Source organism: Maniola jurtina, chromosome 16, assembly GCF_905333055.1.
Source record: "Maniola jurtina chromosome 16, ilManJurt1.1, whole genome shotgun sequence".
Taxonomy (NCBI): domain Eukaryota; kingdom Metazoa; phylum Arthropoda; class Insecta; order Lepidoptera; family Nymphalidae; genus Maniola; species Maniola jurtina.
The window spans coordinates 10418859-10441530 of NC_060044.1; the positions used below are offsets into that span (position 1 = coordinate 10418859).

General features: G+C 36.3%; 2 protein-coding genes across 2 annotated transcripts in view; one reads left to right on the forward strand and one right to left on the reverse strand.

Moving 5' to 3' along the window:
- LOC123873047 (forkhead box protein N3-like) overlaps nucleotides 1–10313 on the reverse strand; it is a 29953-nt gene extending 19640 nt beyond the window's left edge. Inside the window, exon 1 of the mRNA XM_045917712.1 lies at nucleotides 10177–10313. The gene's annotated coding sequence lies outside the window, so the exon portion shown is untranslated. The remainder of the gene's footprint in view (nucleotides 1–10176) is intronic.
- A 569-nt stretch (nucleotides 10314–10882) lies between these two features.
- Nucleotides 10883–22672, forward strand: LOC123873039 (hypoxia up-regulated protein 1). Its single transcript, XM_045917702.1, has 9 exons — nucleotides 10883–11071; nucleotides 11179–11495; nucleotides 12146–12288; nucleotides 12864–13024; nucleotides 14028–14182; nucleotides 14984–15194; nucleotides 15750–15982; nucleotides 16451–16562; nucleotides 16966–22672. The coding sequence occupies exons 1-9, from the start codon at nucleotides 11057–11059 to the stop codon at nucleotides 18373–18375; spliced, it is 2757 nt and encodes a 918-aa protein (XP_045773658.1). The 5' UTR covers nucleotides 10883–11056; the 3' UTR covers nucleotides 18376–22672.

Here is a 22672-nt window from a genome sequence, read left to right on the forward strand (position 1 = left end):
ATTCACTAGATACATACGCCGAAAAATTATCTGTCAGTAATTCGTTTGGAATTCCATGTCGCGCGAATTGTTCTTTCATAGCCTTTATTATGGACTTACTATTTATAGAATTTAACTCGGTAACTTCAACAAAGTTAGAAAAATAATCCACTAAAATGAGGAAGTACTTCTTTCTATACTCAAATATATCCGAGCCCAGTTTGAACCAGGGTACATCCGGAATATCGTGCGGCAACATCGGCTCGCGGCGCGGCGCCGGCGCATACCGTTCGCACGTCGCACACTCGCGCACCGCGCGTTCGATGTCGCGCGACATGCCTACCCAGAACATTACTTGACGCGCGCGCCGCTTGCACCGGTCAATACCAAGATGCCCCTCGTGGATTCTCTGTAACATATCTCCTCGTAAGGCTGCTGGAATATACAACAAATAATCCTTTAATATTAAACCATCTACATATTGAAAACTTTCCCTATAAGGCCAAAAAAATCTAAGATCCCCTTTTACGTCGTATTTATTTCTAGGCCATCCTTCTACTATATACTTAAGTATTTCTTGGCATTCTTTATCCTTTTCTATATGTTTTTTTATCAGCATCAACTTTTGATTGCTGAACTGTAAATTATTAATCATAAAACAAGTCTGAGCCTCTAAACTTTCATTAAATTTTTCATACATACAGTCCGATAACGGCGCACGAGATAACGTGTCCGCTATATACATATACTTTCCCGGAGTATAGGTGACCTTAAAATCATATCTTTGAATCCTTAACAACATGCGTTGTAGCCTCGCGGGAACCGAGGAAAGCGGTTTTGCAAAAATAGCTTCGAGTGGTTTATGATCACTCTGTACCGTAACATCGCATCTTCCAAATATATATTGATGAAAACGTTCACACGCAAAGACGATGGCTAACATTTCTTTTTCTATTTGCGCGTACCGTCGCTGCGTGTCGGTGAGCGTGAGCGAGGCGAACTCGACCGGGCGGCCCCCCTGCAGCAGCACCGCGCCCAGCGCCTCCGAGCTCGCGTCCACCGACAACACCACCGGCAGCTCGCCGGAATACAACGCTAGTACCGGAGCCGTTGCGATTTTGTTTTTTAATAACTTCACCGCCTCCGAGTGCACCGAATCCCAGACCCATTCCGCGTTTTTCTTTAAAAGATGCCTAAGGACAGCTACGGACTGCGAGTAATTAGGAACGAACTTCGATAAATAATTAATCATACCTAGAAACCGCTCCAACGATTTTCTATCCTTAGGCTCAGGCATTTCCAAAATAGCTTTAACTTTATTAACGTCCGGTCTCATACCGTACAGTACAAGTTTAACAGTACAAGTTGAGCAGCATTTGTTTAGTTAAGCAGTTGCTTAGATATTTTTCCAGTTTTTTCTCTGCACATGGAAAAAACCATTTGTACAGTGTGCGCAAAACAAGTTTAGTAGTACAATCTGAAATATTAATGCACATTGTACAAAAACAGATCTCAGGCGGGCTTGTGTAAGTACATAACCTAATCCTTAAGGTCGTAGCTCACTTACACGACTCAACTCTCGCACGGTAAAAGTATAATCTTTCAAATATGGGCTTAATGTCGTACTCTGTACATACATTTTACAGTGACAACATACAATTGCAAACAATATGCAGCAAGCGAGCTTTCCGCAATCTAGCCATTCGATGGTTGATGTCTCGCTTACCAACGCGCTTCAAGGGAGCCGGCCCATTTGAGCAAGTTGTTACGTGCGCAGTAGGGAGACGCAATACTACTGCTAGCTGTCATCGCGTGGACGGAGAGCTTTCTGCTAGCTGTCAGCGCGTGGATAACTAGCGGTAACTTCGATTTGAGGCGGAGCCGTGCGTGTGTTATGTGGGAACGGTGTCTTCTAATGCCCGTATTCACAATCTCTATGAGGTCTCACAGTGCGCTCGAACGCACAGTGTAGGTTCCACCAATCAGTTAACAGTGTCACGTCAATTTACAATGATCTGATTGGTGGAACCTACACTGTGCGTTCGAGAGCACTGTGAGACCTATCATCAATCATTACTATGGAATGATTGTGAATATGGGTATAAATGAGCTACAACCTTTAGTCCTGCGTAATCCGCTCTATGCTGCAATTTGCAACATCAGACTAGACTACTTGTTTTGCCTGCACTATATGCGGGTCAACTAACACTAATGTTAAGTAAATAAATAGAATAATGATTTATTGATTTATTTATTTATAAACCTATTGTATTCATTCATTATTATTATATCAACGTGTCTATATTTAAGGCACACTGACCGACTAACTGACATTCCTATTCGTTGGCACAAATTGTGGCGTCGCCGTTTCGATAAAACAATTTTTACGGACGACGCGAACTTTTCAGATATTTTTAGAGTTATGCAATAAGAGGTAGGAGTACGTTGATACCAGATAATAAATAACGGCTCACGGCGCGGTCGAGTTATCAGCCGATATGCCAAGAATTGTTTGGAGATAGATAGCACTTATCATGGCGCCAGAATAATATAAAACTACTAAATAGTGCAATAATTTTGATTACGAAATAATGGCGTTTCAACTTTGATAAAGAATGACACAATTTCACCATCATCTGCACAGTCTGCTACAGGACAACAATTTGTACTGTACGGTACAATTTATTTGTATATAAGTACCTATAGTAGGTACGCGACAAGTCGAGATGTCGATAAAATTGGATAAGTTTTGCCTCATTTCATACTAGCTGTGCCCGCGACTTCGTTCGCGTGGAACGGCTCTCAGTGCGCTTTATATAGCCACGGACGCTCAGGCGCGAGGCGTGTAGTACGTACTCTGTACGTTAAAAATGTTCGCCGTGATTCTTTAAATTGACATAACTTTTTTATTTATGAACCGATTGACATGAAATAAACACTAAATGTTAAGTGAAGCTTACTACAATATATTAGTGAAAACCGTATCTAAATCGAAAAAGCCGTTTCTGATATTAGCGTGCACAAACACACAGACAAACAGACAAAAAAAAAATTAATTACAATTTCGGGTTCGGCATCGATATAATAACAACCCCTGCTACTTTTTTTTTATATATTTCCATTGTACAGACACCACTTTTCTACAATTTTATTATATGTATAGAGATGTACAATTTATGACGACTGTACTGTATATTTAAACGTTGAAAACGCCGGCTGTGACACAGATGGACAGACAAACTGGGCGAAAGTACCTATAAGGGTTCCTAGTTTTACTACAAAAACCTACAAAAATTAAAGCCAGTGGTTATGTAGATATTTAGTACATAATAATATTGTGCTACTGCTCGTTAAGTAAATTCCTCAGGAAAAAGATAACAAAATTGATTGCCAACTTGATTCACGCAATACAATTACTAAGTAGGTAATAGGTATAGGTATGTAAGTATCAATACACGAGTAAGAGTAGGTATTACGATTTACGTGCATACGCCCAACATCCATACTTACTTTAATATTAGGTATAAATGCGAAAGTATGTCTGTTAGCTTTTCACAGCACATCCGTTAAACCAATTTTGGCGAAAGGTGCAAGATAGCTTGCAACCCGGGGACGGACGTAGGCTATTTTTATCTTGGAAAAGCAAAGTTCCCACGGGATATTTAAAGGCTCATCTGTTTAACCAATTTTGACGAAAGGTACAGAGATAGCTCGCATCCCGGAGACGAACCATAGGCTACGTTTTATGCCGAAAAATCGAAGAGTGGCACCGCAGGATTTTTAAAGACCTTAATTTACGTGATACAAAATCGCAGGCATCATCTACTTATAAAAATATAAGTCCCTATTATTATATTATGTACTAGCTGATGCCCGCGACTTCATTCGTGTGGTTTAGGTTTTTAAAAATCCCGCGGGAACTCATTGATTTTCCAGGATAGAAAAGATCCGTCCTTTCAACTGTCTTTACAAAAATCAAAATCAAACAAACAAACACACTTTCGTATTTATAACATTAGTATAGATTTATATAAAACTAGACTATGATTAATCATCTCATGTAAATAACAAACAGTCCTTCACGAGAGTGAAGTAAACAATAACAAACATCGCATTAGTATAACTTGTTAAGTTATAAACATTGGAAGGTTTAAATAGGTTTAATTAATTATTTTTACTATCCATATAAATATTATAAATGCGAAAGTGTGTCTGTCTGTCTGTCTGTCTGCTACTTTTTCGCGGGCCAACAGTGTAACCGATACTGACGAAATTTGGTACAGGGTTAGCTTATATCCCGGGGAAGGACATATGCTACTTTTTATCCCAGGAAATCATAGAGTTCCCGCGGGATTCCCAAAGTCCCACCCACTTAACCGATTTGTATGAAAGGTACCACCAAAGTAGCTTGCGTCCCTGTCATCTAAATAGCCAACTTTTTATCCCGGAAAATCAAACAGTTCCCACGGGATCATTAAAAATCTAAATTCACGCGAACGTAACAGGTATTTACGTGTTTTTCCATTTCACTAGATTTGATTATGAAATGAGATAATAATCAATTGGGGTACTTATTCGGCTTCTTCTGGGATTTCGTGATTCGATATCCCTAGGAAGTTCGCGAAATCATTGATATCGCCATTTTCCTGCTACGTATATAAGAATTATTAAGAAGATAAGATATAACATATTATGTCATACTAAGTAACTATAGGAGCGTTGCTAACAAGACTATTGAGAGTAGGTAGAGACGAAAATCATTAGCATGTCTTGTCACAAAATATATGTTAAGGTTATTCAAATACAGTTATAACCATAGACATACAATTTTCGCTTTTGGTTATAACTATTGGAAATATTTGACAAATAGAAGATTTGCAGCTGGCTGTAAACGTCTCATTACCTTATATACCTACTAAATACATTTATATAGAATAGAATAGATTTTTATTCAAAAATAGAATCAGTTGATAAAAAAATTGAGGATAAAACATATTTCTGCAGTTCATTGATTAACTATAATTAAGTAATAAAACAAATATTTCTTATAGTAAATGCCAAAATGGAAATAACATGAGTAATCCATGGATAATTGTTATTAGAATATATAGTTATTGTTAAAGAAGGTTTTTGTATTAATTTATGTGTCACAGTGGCTGTCTATTTTATTCAAGATTTTTATTCTAATTCTTTTTAAATTTGGAATGTCTCTAACATGTCTTCTAATAAAAATATGTTTTTCTCAAAGTATAATATTTATTTAATTGAATTTTTATCGATCCTAAAACGGACTCTAATATGGTAGCAGAGCGTAATATGGTAGCAGATCGAAAATAAATTCAAGAATTATTTTAGAGCAGAGATAAGCTATAATTTCTATTTTCTTTAAAAATTCTAACAAGATTTATCAAAATGTCGTCTTCATGGAATTCATCCACAAGCTTCAAAATTGATATTGGTCGTTTAGAAGGAAAGGAAAATTGGACAACATGGCGCTGCAAGGTACTGTTAATGCTAAGAGGTACTGCTGGATGCTTAGATGCGATAAATGGCAATCTAAACAAACCAAAGGAACCAGATAGCACAGCATCAGCAGAAGACTTTGATTCTTATCAAAAAGCTCTGAGAACATACAATGAGATAAACAATACTGCAATGTTCATTTTAATGGCTAATATGTCAGATGCTACTCTACAAAAAGTGATGAGATTCACAAATGCTAAACAGGTTTGGGATGAATTGCACACTCTGTTTGATGGTACATCTGAAGATAAAAGCTATACACTATGCTACAGTTTCTTCGGCTATCGTAAAGATCCTTCTCATGACATATCAATGCATATATCTAAATTGAAAAATATATGGCATGAATTGAAAGCAGAACTACAAAAATCTGAAAAAGATAAAGGAAAATATGACCTTCCAGAAATTTTACTCATCTGCAAGATCTTAGAAACTTTACCTGATGACAGCTATTTTCCATTTAAGTCTAGTTGGATGCTTATGTCTAAAAAGGATCGTAATATTGATAATTTGACAGCTCAAATTTGCGCTTATGAACGATCGCTTACAAGTAAAGAAGAAAATACTGAAGCACTAGTTGTACATAGTAAAATGAATAAAAAGAAGAAATGCGGTTATTGCGGCCTTACTGGACATAAAGTCAAAAGTTGTTATAAGTGGATATCGGATGGTAAGCCTCCTAAGCCACAAAATCCATCAACAAGTAAAGCTAAAGATGCCAACTTTACACTTTCACTAATGCAGATTGAAACTAATGAAACAGTTAATGTAATTGAAAGAGATCATGAGAATTGGTATGTCGACAATGGTGCAACTAGCCATGTGTCTTGTTGCAACGACATATTTTCTACATTTCAATATTTTACTGATAACCAATCGGTTACAACTGCAAATGGCGCTAAAATACAAGCTATCGGTAAGGGTACAGTTGATCTAATAGCAGACGTTCATGGACAGCAAGAATATATAAGGCTTTGTGACGTATGGTATGTACCTGAAATAAAAAGAAATTTATTTTCTGTTCTTGCCGCACAAGACAAACTAGAGGACAGTGTCTTTATATCTGAAAGAGAATCGTGTGTTTTGAAAGTAAAAGGAAAAATTAATTTAATTGGAAAACGTGTTAAAAATGGAGGTTTGTATAAGTTGAATATACAAGCAATTAAAAGAAAAACTCCTGAATTGAACACTGTATCCAATGATAATATCCTACAACTGTATCACGAACGATTTTGTCACCAGAATAAAAGACATGTTAAACTTTTGTTAGAAATGGAACTTGGTATCAAAGTAAAACTCGATTCTGAATTATGCACAGGATGTGTCTATGGCAAAACACACAGATGTAAATTTGGAACAAGAGAAAGAGCTAAAGTACCAGGAGAGATTATACATACTGATGTGTGTGGTCCGTTTCCAAATTCTTTCAGTAAATTTCGCTACTTTGTACTTTTCAAAGATGATTACAGCAAGTATCGTCAAATTTATTTTATCAAAAACAAGTTTGAAGTTAAAGATAAGCTTGTACAGATGATTAATGAAACAAAGACTGCTGGTCATGTAATAAAAACAATTCTCAGCGATAATGGTGGAGAATTTCATAACGAGGCTGTAGAAAATATTTTGAAGTCTCATGGTATTCAGCAAAGATTGATAATGCCATATACACCAGAGCAAAATGGGTGTTGTGAAAGAGACAACAGAACTTTAGTTGAGGCTGCTCGTACTATGATGCATGCTCATGAAGAACTTCCACTTGCTTGTTGGTCAGAGCTTGTCAACACTGCTGCTTATGTTCTGAACAGAACTGGACCGACTTCTATAGAAGGTAAATCGCCATTTGAGTTATGGTTTGGACAAAAACCATCCATTAAACATTTAAGGATAATTGGTAGTGAATGTTACGCTCACGTTCCAAAACAAAAGCGAACAAAACTCTCCAAGAAAGCCGATAAATGTATTCTCATTGGTTACGATGGTAATGATGGTTACAGATTACTGGGCTGTGATAATAACGGCAATGTTAAATTAATCAGATCGAGGGATGTAACATTTAATGAGTCGATTATTAGATCAATTGGATTAGATTCAGATGCAACTGAAGCAGATGAAGAAAGTAAATCTACTGAGATAGAAATTCATTTCCCTAAGACTAGTGAAAATCATCCAATGTTCGATGCAAGGGAGGATGTATTACAAGGTGATGCTGTTTCTAGTATGCCTCAAACATTGAATGCTCCAGATTCAAGCTCACATGAAGTAATTCCCACTTCGTCGACTAATGGAAATGAAATCATCAGTCAAAATGAAGACGAGTCTAATGAATCATATGTTACTCCAAATTCCTCTGATTCTGATGATGAAGAAATTCCTGAAACAAGAACTCTTCGAGATAGATCTACACTAAGACCACCAGTGCGATTCGATGACTATTATATATCTACTGTTGTAAATGATTTAGGCGAACCTAAAACATATAAACAAGCTATAAATAGTTCTGAAAAAGCTGAATGGTTGAAAGCTATGGAAAGTGAGCTAAACTCTCTGAAAGAGAATAAAACTTGGATACTTGTGGATAAACCAAAAGACAGAAAGCTTATTTCTTGTAAATGGATCTATAAAAAGAAGACCAATGCTGATGGAAGTCTCGACAAGTATAAAGCTAGGTGACATAAATTTCTCAAAAAGGGAGGATGTTAAAGAAGGTTTTTGTATTAATTTATGTGTCACAGTGGCTGTCTATTTTATTCAAGATTTTTATTCTAATTCTTTTTAAATTTGGAATGTCTCTAACATGTCTTCTAATAAAAATATGTTTTTCTCAAAGTATAATATTTATTTAATTGAATTTTTATCGATCCTAAAACGGACTCTAATAGTTATACTAGAAATAGTATCTTCATGATTAGGTATGTCAAAAGTAAAATTGAATGATCGATAAAATACAGCACAAACCACATTCAGTACAAATACCTATATTTCTTGCTAATAAGCTACATTTTATAAAGATTAACAATTTATAAGAATCATATGTAATGCCCAACATATTGCATTAAAATCAATTTTCTTACACACAGTAAAAGTTGTTTATCTACATTCACCATAACTCAATTCAAGATTTCTGTTCTTTTACATAAAATTAAAACTAACCTTGGAAAAAGTGAATGTGCAAAGAATCATTTTATCCAATAAAATTAGAATAAAATATTGATTTTTTGAAAGAAATAATTATAATATATAATATATAAAAGGAATTATTTCAGAGTAATTTTTTTTTGAATATTTCAATAAAAATACTACTCAGAATCTACATAGTAGAATCATATGATACTTAATAAAACTATTTTTGGAATAAAATGGCTCTTACATAAGTCTTCTGATTTTCAAGTAAATGAGGGACAAATTTAACACTTTTTACTCATTTTTAAATTTCTATATATACCTAACTACCTAGTCACTTATCATACATAGGCATATAGAGATAAAGTTGGGCTTCAATACCAATAAAATTGATATAAATGTATTAGATAAGTTTAATGCTAATTAAAATAAATTTGAAAAGCCACTTCATACCTGCTATGTCCATTAAAATACCTTGTTCCTAAAATAGAGCATAGTACTTATTTTTAGAGTTCCTATAGGAAGTGCACAGTGGTAACTAGGTCACAGTAAAGTCTAGACACTATTAATAGCATCATTTTGTCTAAATGTGCTATAATTATCTGGTAGTGACCTGTCAATTAGCATATTTAAATGCAATTTAGATATTTGTATGAAGGTCACAGTACCAATAAAAAGGTGTTTTGTCATGTAAATTTGATTTACTTAGAAGAACAAAGTTAGAGATAAGCTCACAAATAAAAATTCATACATATCGACTAAGTAATAAAATTGATTAAATTAGGTATCCTAGTCATTTGATGAAATTAGTAAAATAGCTAGCAGCATGTGACATAAGTGTCTGATATTTCAGTCATACATACACCGGTAAAGTTTGCAAGGTATAGTCCACGGTGCATAAATAAGAGTAGAATACACTGACAAAATTTGTTATAACACAACAGCTAGCTAGAAATATCTAGCAGTATGCACTATGTAGAACGCGAAAATACTGACGCGTGGTCGAAGTGATGTAACAATAATTACCATGTGTTTTTGTATTCATTGGGTCAGCAGTCGCGTCAACAGCGTGTTGCTAGGAAACTGGGATTCGAGATACCGCGTGCGCGCTGCGCGCTGGGCTTCTACGTGGAACGCCGCCGCGTGCATCGTCACCGTATGCACGTGCCGACGCACAACGCAAAGGGCCATTACATAACTGCACGGGCAGACGCCTGCTTGTGCGACACCCAAGAAAACGATGCGGTGCGAATGCCACCAGTTCCAATTTTAGATAGAAGCGCCAGACTATCTCTAAGTCGAGCTACGAGAAGCGTTCCGTCACATTTTTAGAACAGCATGTAAACGACACCGCTTCACTCTATCCCAAACTTCTAAAGTCACTCAAGTAACACCAGATGCTTCGCGATCAGGAAGGAAAATACAAAATGCGCACCAAGTTAAAATGCGTCGCGTTTTCAAGTAATTATTTTTTATCAATCTTATTTTCATCCTCTCAAAACAAAAATTGCTAACTAAATTAGCAAGCCTATAAGAGGAAGTGAATGAACTCACCTTATAGATGTGATGTCTGATTTACGCACAAATTAATTATTGATAACATTAAACAGCATTCCGCTGTCTTCGTACTTGAAAATAATAAATCAACCAACACTTTGCAAACACCTCAAAGCACCCAATCAAACCATAAACTAAAGAACAACCTACATAAATAAACCATAGTGTGCCATAGTCAACCAAGATGCCAAGAAATATGTCTACTACGCGAAATAGATCTATGCAATATGCGATGACATTCCGTTTTTATTTATGGTTTTTAACGATTATATCGATGGATCCAGCATGAAAATGCGCGTATGAAATAGGCTGTGAAAAGGATAAAAAGGGAAGCCCTTAGACATTTCCTCTCTCCGTTACACAGCTGCATAGTTCAATTTCATAAAATTATAATTTGATTTTCGCGGGGTTGACGCTATCTAGATCTAGGTTTTTGACGTCACAGTCCATGACTTTTTGTTCTGGTCGGTGGTCCATGACGTCATAACATGGAGTGACAAACATAGACAATAATAATATTTGATAGTGTTGTTAGTTGTAGTCCGATTGGGTCGGGTTAGGTTGGGTCTGGACATGGTCTGAACTAAGATGACCCAGGACTGAATCGTTGTTGTGAAGTGTGAATGAACCTTTAATTCCATAGAGTACAAAAATGACCGGGACAAAAAGTATAATAATGTACCCTATAATGGCAACATCAACAACCAACAACGTCATTGACCAAAAAGAAGAAAACACGTTAAACTTGACGTGGACTAAAGCACTAAAGTAGCTGGCCCACTTTGCTAAATAAAATGTACTAGACATTCTAAATATTTAACTTATAATATACGGAATACACAGGAATTTAACACTGGATGAGAATTTGTGAAAGAAGATGGCCCTAGTTATTGTAAGTGCATACATTTTATCAAAACATGGGTTGGAATGACAGTCCTTTCACCGCTAGGCGATTTTTCGGCATTCTATGTAAACCTAAATTTTACGTGTTTCTTACAGAAAATGTTAAGTGCAGTTTGTCTGGTGTTGTTACCGTTACTTTTAAGTCAAAATGTTGATGCGGCAGCAGTCATATCCATAGATTTTGGCTCAGAATGGATGAAAATCGGCATAGTGTCACCTGGAGTACCTATGGAGATTGTGCTTAATAAAGAGTCTAAAAGGAAAACTCCCGCTGTAGTTGCGTTCAGAGACGATGTGAGGACATTCGGGGAGGATGCTGTAACAGTCGGAGTAAGGTTCCCGAAAAATTCCTACAAGTATTTATTGGATCTACTTGGAAAGCCTTATGATCATCCTATGGTGCAATCTTTTAAGTAAGTACAATACTATGGTAGATAAATACAATAATTATGTTAAGCTAATCTGTCAGAACTAAGTAATGGGTTATCAAATAACTCTTCCTTTCGGCTTTGCTGTAGTCGGGTAAAAAATTATACTTTACCCTCTTTTGGGGTACAAAAGTTGTGTCTGGCGATATAATGATCATTGATCTCATACAGCTGTGCTTTCAAAAGATGTTTAAGTCTCAGATTTTGTTCATTTCTTTTGATATAGTCTTTTACTAAATAAAATGGAAATAATTTATTTCAATTCAATATGATCAATTAGTTCATCATCATCTCAACATTCTCTACCCATTGCTGATCCTAAACATGGGTCTGCTCTCAGAATGAAAATGTTTAGGTCATAGTCCACCATGCTGGCCAAGTGTTGATAAACAGACTTCACACTGAAAGCATGATAGAGAACTCTCCTGCATGTGGGTTTCCTCACATTTTTCTTCATTATTAAAGCAAGTGATAATTGCTTAAAACACTCCCAGACAGATAGACAATATGTATGTCTAGGATCGAAACCCTGACCTCCCGAATAGAAGGCTGAAGTTTTAACCACTAGACTATCACTGCTTTAAAAATTTTGTTCTAAAGATTTCTTTAAAAAATAACAAAATTTATTTTTTCAGAGATAAATTCCCATACTATGAGATAGTGGCGACAGACAGAGGAACTCCTGAGTTTGTGCATGATGATAAAACTAGATACACACCTGAAGAGTTGGTTGCTCAACTGCTGGCTAAGGCTAAGGACTTTGCAGAGATCAGTCATGGTAATGTTTTTCTTCAAAATTTATTAATTAATTTGGGAAATTAATCATCATGGTCATGATCAATCTATCAGGACAGGTCTTTCAAAATGAGAAGGGTTTAGGCCATAGCTCTCACACTCCCAGTTCGGATTGGCAGAAACGACACACCTTTGAATTATGGAGTACTCTCAGGCATGCTGGTTTCCTCACTATAGATCGTTTCAACGAATAGTTCCCATGGTGTTATGTTGGCTCCCCTGTCTGTCTAAGTCATTAGCACCATATTGGCATGAGAAGACGCAGATTTTGTTTATTTTCATTTGATTTTCATGAATGAATGAAATATATATGTTTTCCTTTGCCATCAAAGCAAGTGATATTCCATTGCTTAAAAAGGTGTGTGCCTGGGATCGAACCTTCTGTGTTCCAAACAGGACGCTAACATCTTACCCACTCTGGGAAATTAATGAAAGTCATTAATAACATTATTTTAGAACTGAATTGAAAGCACATAAAGAACATATATTGATAAACTAATTCAAAAATCTTTTTTAATTCCTTCATTGTACTTTGCCTACAATAAGTCTTCTTTGCAGGTCAACCAATCACTGAATGTGTTATCACAATACCTGGCTTCTTCAACCAAGCTGAGCGTAGAGCTATGAAGGAGGCAGCCGCGCTTGCTGGCCTCAATGTGTTGCAGCTGATTAATGATTACACAGCCATTGCTATCAACTATGGGATATTTAGGAGGAAGGTAAGTACATCTACCTATCTGAATGGTAATAGGCATGGTTTGGGATCTGCTAACTTCACTCCCAAATGTAATCCTAATATACAGGGTGTTTGGTAATTAGTATATAAAGACGACACATACCCATGCTACTTTGATCTGATAAATACAATGCTGAAACAAAATTATAAAAATTTCCATACAAAATTTAAAAAAAAAGTATTGTCAAAGTTTTCATGACCCTAACATGCCCAAATCACTGAGTTCGTTGGCCATCTTTAGATAGGCCAAGGCCAACGATTTCAGTGAGTTAGGGCATGTTAGGGCCATGAAAACTTGGACATAAAAAAAAAATACTCTCAACCATTTCTAAAATCAAAATCAAAATATTTTTTTAAAAATCAAATCTATGTTTCTTACCTATTACCTATCTTTGAAACCAACTAACTGATGTGCCCCACCAAACCGGTTCATTAGAAATGCAATAATGCAAAGATGGTTTCAATCCATTAAAACAATGCATTAGGCACATTTTTTTTTAGCATAGTAGGATATGTGGGGTATCTGCTAGTAAATAATGTTGGTTAAGTGCAGTAAAAAGAATTCTGGCTTAGAATCTCCAGATTTATCGGTCTATTAGCAACCGCCTGCGTGTCCACTTCCATGGGAATTTTGAAAAATCCAGTCTTACGTCTTGTCTACATCTTATAGGAAACCTCTATACAAAATTTTAGTTTTCTAGGTTCAAGGGTTTGGGCTGGGCTTTGCTGAGTAAGTTATAGAGTGAGTAGGACTTTTCTGTTTATTTTATTGATTGATAGGTAATAATATGTTTGGCTAAATCACACCTGAGAAATGGGGATTGAGGATGGGAAATGGAGAGTGAGTAAAGTCTCACACAGTTCAGCACTTTTTAGGAGCACAGCAGGCAGGCTAAGTTCCAACAATCTTAGTACTTTAATGGTCCAAATTTTTTTGATGGAATTTGATCTTGTGTTCACATTTTTGCTGGGAATCATTGTTACAGGAAATCAATGAGACCGCATGGCACGCTCTGTTCTTCGATATGGGCGCAGTGTCCACTAAAGCAGCACTTGTGGAATATAGAACAGTGAAGATAAAGGAGAAGGGCTATGTTGAGACCGTGCCGCAGATGCAAGTCATTGGAGTTGGCTATGACAGGTAAACAACTATGATTTTTTCTTAAGTTCTGATATTTGAAATAATTGAAAAGGTCATATTATTCAGAAGTGACTGAATACACAAAAAAATATGGATGGTCACACCAATAAATGAATCCAAAATTCTAAGCACATTTTCGTCTTTATTAAAATTTTAGTGCAGGGTAAAAGCACCTATCCATAATATACATTTGATTTTAAAATTAAATATTACTAATATTAAAACAGATCCTATTAAAAAGCATTATCTTTTTTGTCCATTTCACATTTCCAATGCAAAGTCTATGCAATTCTTTACAAACAAAATTTCCTTTAAATTAAGGATTTGTGACTAATCAACTTTTAACATTGGAAACTCCAAAGCAATTTTCTTGTTGTCGGTGATAAAAAATTTATAGGTAAAGGAGTTAAGACTTACCTTGCCAATGTTCTTCAGATTTGAAATGATTAGTAAATTATAATAAAAAACAAATATGTAATAATTAATTAATTATCAAATAAAAATTATCTAGTCTAGATGATGCCCGTGATTTTGTCTGCTTGGATATACATTTTTTACAAACCCTACGGGATCTCTTTAGTTTTTTGGGATAAAAGTAGCCTATGTTGATTAAATGTATAAACTATCTCTATTCCAAACAGTCATATTGTGAAGCAGTTACAAACTTCCAAACAGGCATGGCCTGCCCACTGCCACTTCAGCTTGCTAATAGTTTGGGCTATGTCAGTGGTGTCTGGTACAAATAAAAAAATAAAATAAATATAAAGTGAGATAAGGCATCTTCAAAAATATTTTCCACAGAACACTCGGCGGGTTAGAAATGACTTTACGTCTTCGAGAGCTCTTAATAAAGGCCTGGGAAGCGAACGGTGGTGGAGACGTTAGGACGTCACCCCGCGCCATGGAGAAGCTGTTGCGGGAGGCCGAACGACTGAAGATAGTCCTCTCTGCCAACTCTGAACACTACGCGCAGATTGAAAGCTTGCTCGATGATAAAGATTTTAAGCATTTGGTAAGTTTTTTAAGCAATCTTCATCATCAGTTCATCAGGCATCAGTTTTCCCTTCCACTTTCAATATGGTACCTTCAAGTCAAGAGTGAATAGGCAACTTCTAGGCAATCTTAGGCTGCATCATCACTTGCTAGCAGGTCTGATTGCAACCAAGCGTTAATCTGTAAATTAAAAAAAAAACAATGCAACCCTATTTCACAATTAATTTTTTTAAATGTTAAAGTATAAATCCTAACTTACCCTAAATACAAATATTCTCCCAATCTAGTGTCTGATTAAGGGGATATTTTCACTAACTCTTGTTGATGTCTGTAAGGTCATCTTGAAAGAGTAGAGAGGTCAAATGACGCACGGGAAGTCTAAATGACTGGCTGTTCAAATGCCTTGATTAAAATTTATATGATAACTTGAGGCGAGTATTTGACAGCCAATAATTTAACTGCCTGTGTTTGCCTTTACTCTAATTATTCATGAAAGTATTTTACAAAAATCGATTTCATGCCAAAACAGATCAAACTAAGAAAACCTGGTGATAAATTTCAAACTTTTCAATAGGTAAGCAGAGCGGAGCTTGAAGCTCTATGCTCTGACCTCTGGCCACGTGTATCTGGCGTTATCCAGCGCGCCATAGCCGCGGCCGCCGGGTCCGGTACCGGAGCTCGACTTATAGTGGCCGGGGGCGCTTCTCGCGTACCAGCCGTACAGGAAGCTTTGCGTTCGGCCGCTGGACTTGAGCTCTCGCGGTCTATCAACGCTGATGAGGCCGCTACTCTTGGAGCTGTATACAGGTGAGCTTAACCTCTCGTCTGTGTTGACATGGATCTGTGCGGGGTGCCTTGTGTGTGTTGTCATGGATCCATGTCATCCATGTTATACTACCTTGCCTTCTCTTATTGGATTTTAAACTTTATTTCGATTGAAATAGAGTTTAAAGTCTAATGTTATAATATAGACAGATAAATAATGAACAATATACAGTCATTCATTTCGTTCAAAGTACCAAACGTTGCTTGGTACGTCCATTTGAATTTCACTTCCGGCGCGCAGTTGACGTCATTTCCACACAGACAACGGTAATTTATTTTTAATACTTATAACAGACGAGAGCTTAAGGCTAATATCTCACTTGGACACCATACGCTGTCACCGGTCGCGCCACTACGGTGTCTTGAACTACCCATGACTACTTCTCATGACGTATAGTATTATGTTGCTACCTTATATAATCTTTAATAATAAGAGGTTTGTGTTTGTAGGGCGGCATCCCTTGCGACCGGCTACAAGGTGGCTCCGTTGAACGTCCGCGACGCAGTAGTGCTTCCAATACAAGTGGTATTCACTCGCCACGTCGATGGCAACGACAGACTGGTTAGTATGCCTATTATATAGCTTAGTGGTTAAGACCTCCATCTCCTATTCGGGAAGTCTGAGTTCGATCACGGGCATAGACCTCTAACTTTTCGGAGTTGTGTGCGTTTTAAGCAATTTAATATTATTGCTTTACTGGTGGAAAACATTGTGGATTTCTAATTAAAACAAAGTTATCAAAATACTAATATTTAATGCTTTGTAACATGTTTTTAAAGCATACTTTTATTTATTTTCAGGAGTTGGTAAGCTATTTTGATTGTATACCTCTCTCTTTCTTTTATCTCTATCTTTCCCAATTTATTCTAATTTTTTTCGGTTAGACAATCTTTGTGTGATTTGCGTAAAAATGTACGAGCAGAAGTTCCTAAAATAATTAATTAATAATATAACTTTGTTGCAGATAAAGCGTACACTCTTCGGCCCCATGAATCCTTACCCACAGAAGAAGGTTATCACTTTCAACAAACACACAGATGACTTCACTTTCACAGTCAATTATGCTGAGTTAGACCACATACCATCAACTGAATTGAAAAATATTGGCACATTGAACCTATCACAAGTCGTACTACGCGGTGTAAGCGAAGCCTTAGCTAAGAATTCAGGCGATAATATAGAACATAAAGGCATTAAGGCACACTTTAATCTCGACGATTCCGGCATCCTTAACTTAGTTAACGTCGAATTTGTCGCCGAAAAAACTGTAACAGAAGAAGAAGATGACGACAGCACACTATCCAAAATAGGAAGTACCATAAGCAAGTTGTTTGGGTCTGATTCAGAAACGCCAGAAAAACTTGAAGAAAAACCAGATGAAAAACCCCAAGAACAAGCAAAGAATGACACAGCTAAAGCCAATGACACGGCGTCTGAGAAACAGAACGCAACAGAAGCGGAGAGTAAACCGAAACCAAAAATTGTTGTTCTTAAAGAACCTATCAAAACAGACGAACAGATTTTGAATCTGCAACCATTGTCACCGGAAGATTTCAAAAAATCTAAAAAGAAGATAACTGACTTGAACAATATTGATAAAAAACGCATAGAAAGGGAAACAGCTTTGAACAACTTGGAAGCTTTTGTTGTGGATGTTCAACTGAAAATCGATATGGAGGAATATGCTGAATGTGGAACACCTGAACTCATAGAGGAAATCAAAAAGTTGTGTTCTGAAACATCCGAATGGCTATACGATGATGGATACGATGCACCGACTGAGAAGTTTGAAGAAAAGCTCAATTCACTCAAAGAAAAGACAAACTCTATATTCTACAAACATTGGGAACACAGAGAAAGACCCGACGCGGTAGCGGCAATTAAAAAACTGCTGAATAGCTCTGAAGAATTCCTAAAAATGGCCAAAAACTTCACCAAAGAGGCAAATGCTGACAAAGATGTTTTCACTGAAATAGAAATTACAGTACTCGAAGTTAAGATAGAGGAAACTAAAAACTGGTTAGAAGAGTCGATTAAAGAGCAAAATGCGTTGAAGAAAAACGATGATATCAAATTAACTGTCGATAGTATTAGGGAGAAAATGGCGGCTTTAGATAGAGAGGTGAAGTATTTACTGAACAAGATGAAAATATGGAAACCAAAGAAACCGGTTAAAACGGAGAGTGATAATAAAACAGAAACAGTGGTAGAACCAGAGAAAGAGAAAACAGAGAACCAAGAAGAGAAACTGAAGGCTCAAGAGGAGAAACCGGTTACTGAAGATGAAGAAGGGGGTTCTGTAGGTGAGGAGGCTCCAGAAATCCTTCAAATTGGCGACGAACATAATGAAGAGGTCGAACATTCCGAGTTATAGGTGATGTGTTGGAAATAAGTTAATTTATTTAGTCTAATTTGTTTTTTACTCTGAGTATCTACTGTAGGGGTGTGGTGTGTTCTCTTTTTGTACTGAATTTACCTAAAGCACAACGTAACACGGTGGTTCCTTCACATGTTTTACCATTATTTATAGCTAGAGCTGGCGGGAAGTACTGATATGGATTTGATAAAAGTTATTTAATAAAAGATGGCAATCTCAAAACAGCTGTTCTGTTTGGCGTACATGTGCGTTAATAATAATACTGCAGTCTTTGTAGGAGGTCAACAGCGAGCAGTAATATTTACTCATACATGTTCGGTAATAGATCAGTTTTAATGTCCAAAAAAGAGCCACTATGTGTGTAAATGTAAGATAATATGTCTTTGTTTCACTTGAGCAAAACCACTAAAGGTACTATAATAAAACCTTTAAGCTATTTTCAAGTCCTTTGCACATATCCCGCTCGCTCTTGGATCATTATTGATTAGTGATTTAGTTTACTGAAGCTACATGTTGAGGCTTAACTTAATTACATAATAAGTTTCATTACCTACAGTGTAAGTTTGTATTTTGTGTGTATCTGTCCTTGCCGGCTGTTAGGGCAGCTTTCCATCTGATTTGCGAAGCGATAAGGGTAAAACAGTTGCTATACAGAAACTGGAGGAGGTTAACTCGGGGGTATATGTGTTGTAACTGCTCATCCGCGCGACTGTTCGGAGCGGTCGGGACTGCTCGAGCGTGTGACAATGAAAGGAAGATCGTAGTTCACTATGAAGCAGTCAATTATGATTAATTCATGCTTATGACCGATCTTAGTGCAAAAATAAGCCAAGAAAGAAAAGAGTAAACCAAACGAATTTAATAGTATTAAAGTTTTATTACTCTTGAGTCTAATAATAATAACCGATTAACTTTTGAACCAATCAACATCGCGTCGCTGCGTTTGCAAAATCCGTTAAATGATTTTTTCTAGATTTTTAGGGTTCCGTACCTCTAAAGGAAAAACGGAACCCTTATAGGATTTGTTGTCTGTTTGTGTATCTGCCCGTCTGTTTAGTCATTGATGCCATTTGGTTCAATGCTCCCCTTTTTTTAACATGTGTGTTTGTTTAAGATAATATTTTTAGCCATGTGATTTTAATCAAAATTAAGCAGAGCAATTTTTTTTAACTTAACTAGTAGCTAGCCTGATAATAGTTTGTGATTTTCTACATAACGGAATTTGCATGCATAAAGGACGATTCGTTTACACAGAAGACGGTGAAAAATGGCATTAAAAACTCTGCTTGCCATCGCTTCGCATTCTGTAGAAAGCCGTTGTAACAGTATACCATTACAACTATTTAGAATTTCATATTATGCTCTCACTTAAATATACTATAGTTAGTTTAATACCTTTAGGATATTGTGATAAATTAGTGCAAAAAGCGAACGCGTCATTGCAATCGAAATCTTAAATCTCAAATCAAATCGGCTGCCTATTCTTTTTAACCGTCTCTCCTTAAGCCTTTGCTTCACGTACAACAGACGGAAACGTTTATGGGCGGAAACCAGCCCAGAGAGAAGAAAGAAGAAGCCTTTGCTTATAAGGGTTGCTATACACACAGTCGGGTCGGACATTCGATTCGGCAATTTTTATTGCACAACTAAAGCAACCCCGGTGTAACCTACGTATAATATGTTTGACTTTCATTGGGTTCACCCGATTGGCAATACAGCTCGGTTAATCCAGCTCCGTTCAGCTTTTAGCGCTCGTTACCATTTCTCGCTCGAATCAAGTATTTGTATAATGCGGGCAGGTCGTTCGGCTTTGTCTCTCGAACTTTCGTCTCCAACCAATAGGCGTCCACTGCTAGGTTTCTTGTAGGGGCATCCACATTCCTTGGTGTTTCGCCGCCTGAATCTAGCTAGTGAACTTACCGAAGCATACGTATATGTTTAAAGCATCATCCAAACCAGCAAGACCAAAGCAACTACGAAGCGGGAATATCAGCCGCGCGTTGGTGCCTCCCACGATAATTTAATGCACCATGCACACCTTCGCAACTACTACATTTCTACGTGTAGATTCGGGTCCCTCGTTCATGATGCGCAGGTGTGGCCATAGCTTAATAATATCTACCGCCCAGTTGTGCCGAGCCGATTATGTTTATAGCAACCCAAAAATGGTTATTGGTCTTATTATTGCCGATTTGCAATGATCGGTTTTTGTTTCTTATTTATTTATAAGAAAAGATTTATTTTTCATTGAATTGAAAAATTTGTATTTTCCTGTAAGTGAGATAAGAATAAATCAATACTCGACACGTATTGTAATTTACTTTATTGTAAAATCGGTCTGTGCATTAATGAATTAAAATTTTACTCACTTTTTATATTAAAATTATATTACGAATATTCAGTCTCAAAAATTCGAATAACGTGATTAAAGTCGTCGCACATATTTCACAGACTTATCACTCGACGCTGACTCCACTCCAACTCGACTCACCGTAAAGCATGGAAATGAAGGGGTTTGGTACAGTTATGGCCATCTCTGACCCATTTGCTATTCGTTGAACCTGCTTGTCTATGCATCGGCATCGACAACGCGCTTGCAGCTCATAGCTGGCCCACTCCACCCAATGACAAATTAATGCTATTTTTTTTATACATGACGTGACGAGGACGTGACGACGTTGAAGATGTGTTGCCCACTCATTGAGGCTCTGTTGTCCACTGGCGACCGTCGGGTTAATCGCCTAATTAATGCTGAATCGAAAGTTGAAGTTGGAATATTGATGCCGAGCGAGTCTGTGTGATGAGCGAAGACCCTTATTCAAAGGTCATACTAAAAAAAGTTTGAGTAACGTAACTGATCTACAATGAAAAATTCAAAACATTATTATCTAAATAATATAATAAGTCGGCATTTTAATGTATATTAATGTATACTATTAATATGATGTATTATTTTAATATGAAAAGTTGAATGATTGAATCATATTATTTTTTAATAAGGTAAAATTCATAATATTTAAAAGAATGATGAATTGGTGCTCTAAAAATCTACACAGGATTCTAAAATATAAAGTATTTTGAATTCTGTGGTGCTCTATCATTTGGCTACGGGTTCGAATCAAAATGTAGACAAAATGTCGATAATTTAGTTACAATTTTAATAATTCAAAACGTAAATTAAACTGTTAAGTTATGCAAATACGTCTCTTTTTGCTATAACGCCCAATGATGTTTGGTTCCAATATAGGTATGTAAACATTGTGCAGCGAGCTCATTCATGCTCCTTTACTACTTCTATTTTGAATTCTGTGGTTGACTAAAAAAAACTATGTTTTTACCCTTGTTTTTAAATCAATTATATTTATTAGTTTGTTTATTTATACTAGCGGCCCCTGTTTTACATTTATAATAATTTTTCAGTGACCTTTAAAAACGATGAATGCGCGAGATTACAGTATAAATTTTGTTGTTGTAAAATTTTATGTATTGTGATAATTTAAACTTTAGCTTGACGAATTGCATGTTTGGTTTCTCTGATACTGACTACGGACACAGTCTAGCAAGCGTACAGTTTGAGAACGGTGTTATTTTGCCATATTACACATGACTTTTAAGCACTAGTTTATATATTCAGTTTTACTTCTCTTATAAACCAAAGCCGCTGGCTTGTAGGCCTAATTTAAAAACACATAAGCCACTTAGACTATTTTCAACTTTTGTGATGTTTAATAAAATTAATGATATGAAAATTTAGTGCGTAGTATGGTAAATCAAGATTACCACCGCGCCTTATTATGAAAGCATATCTATACTATCTATACATATAATATTATGAAAGAGTAAAGTTTGTTTGTAGGCGGTAGTCTCTGAAACTACTCATCCGATTTCAAAAATCTTTCACCATTTTAAAGGTACATTATTCCAGATGGGCACAGGCTATATAATATTATAATATTACTATGTATATAAGAGGTATACTAATCTTTCTCCCGAGCAAAGAGGGTGGATCATCTAGTTTCTATTTGTGTGATGTATGCTCAATTCACAATAAGATCGTAGGCCGACGTTCTTCGTCAGTAAAATCGTTACTTATCTGTATGATTGCTAAACTGTGCTAGTGGTTTTTAATTGTTAAAAATTACTCACATATTGAATTTATTAGTATTATTAATAACATCAAAATGTAGTTGTATCAGAGAGACATGTCTGTGAACTATTATGTAAAGATTTAAGTGAGATAGATATGAATACCCAGTCGCAAACGATGAAAAAATAAATTATTAAATGAAATGAA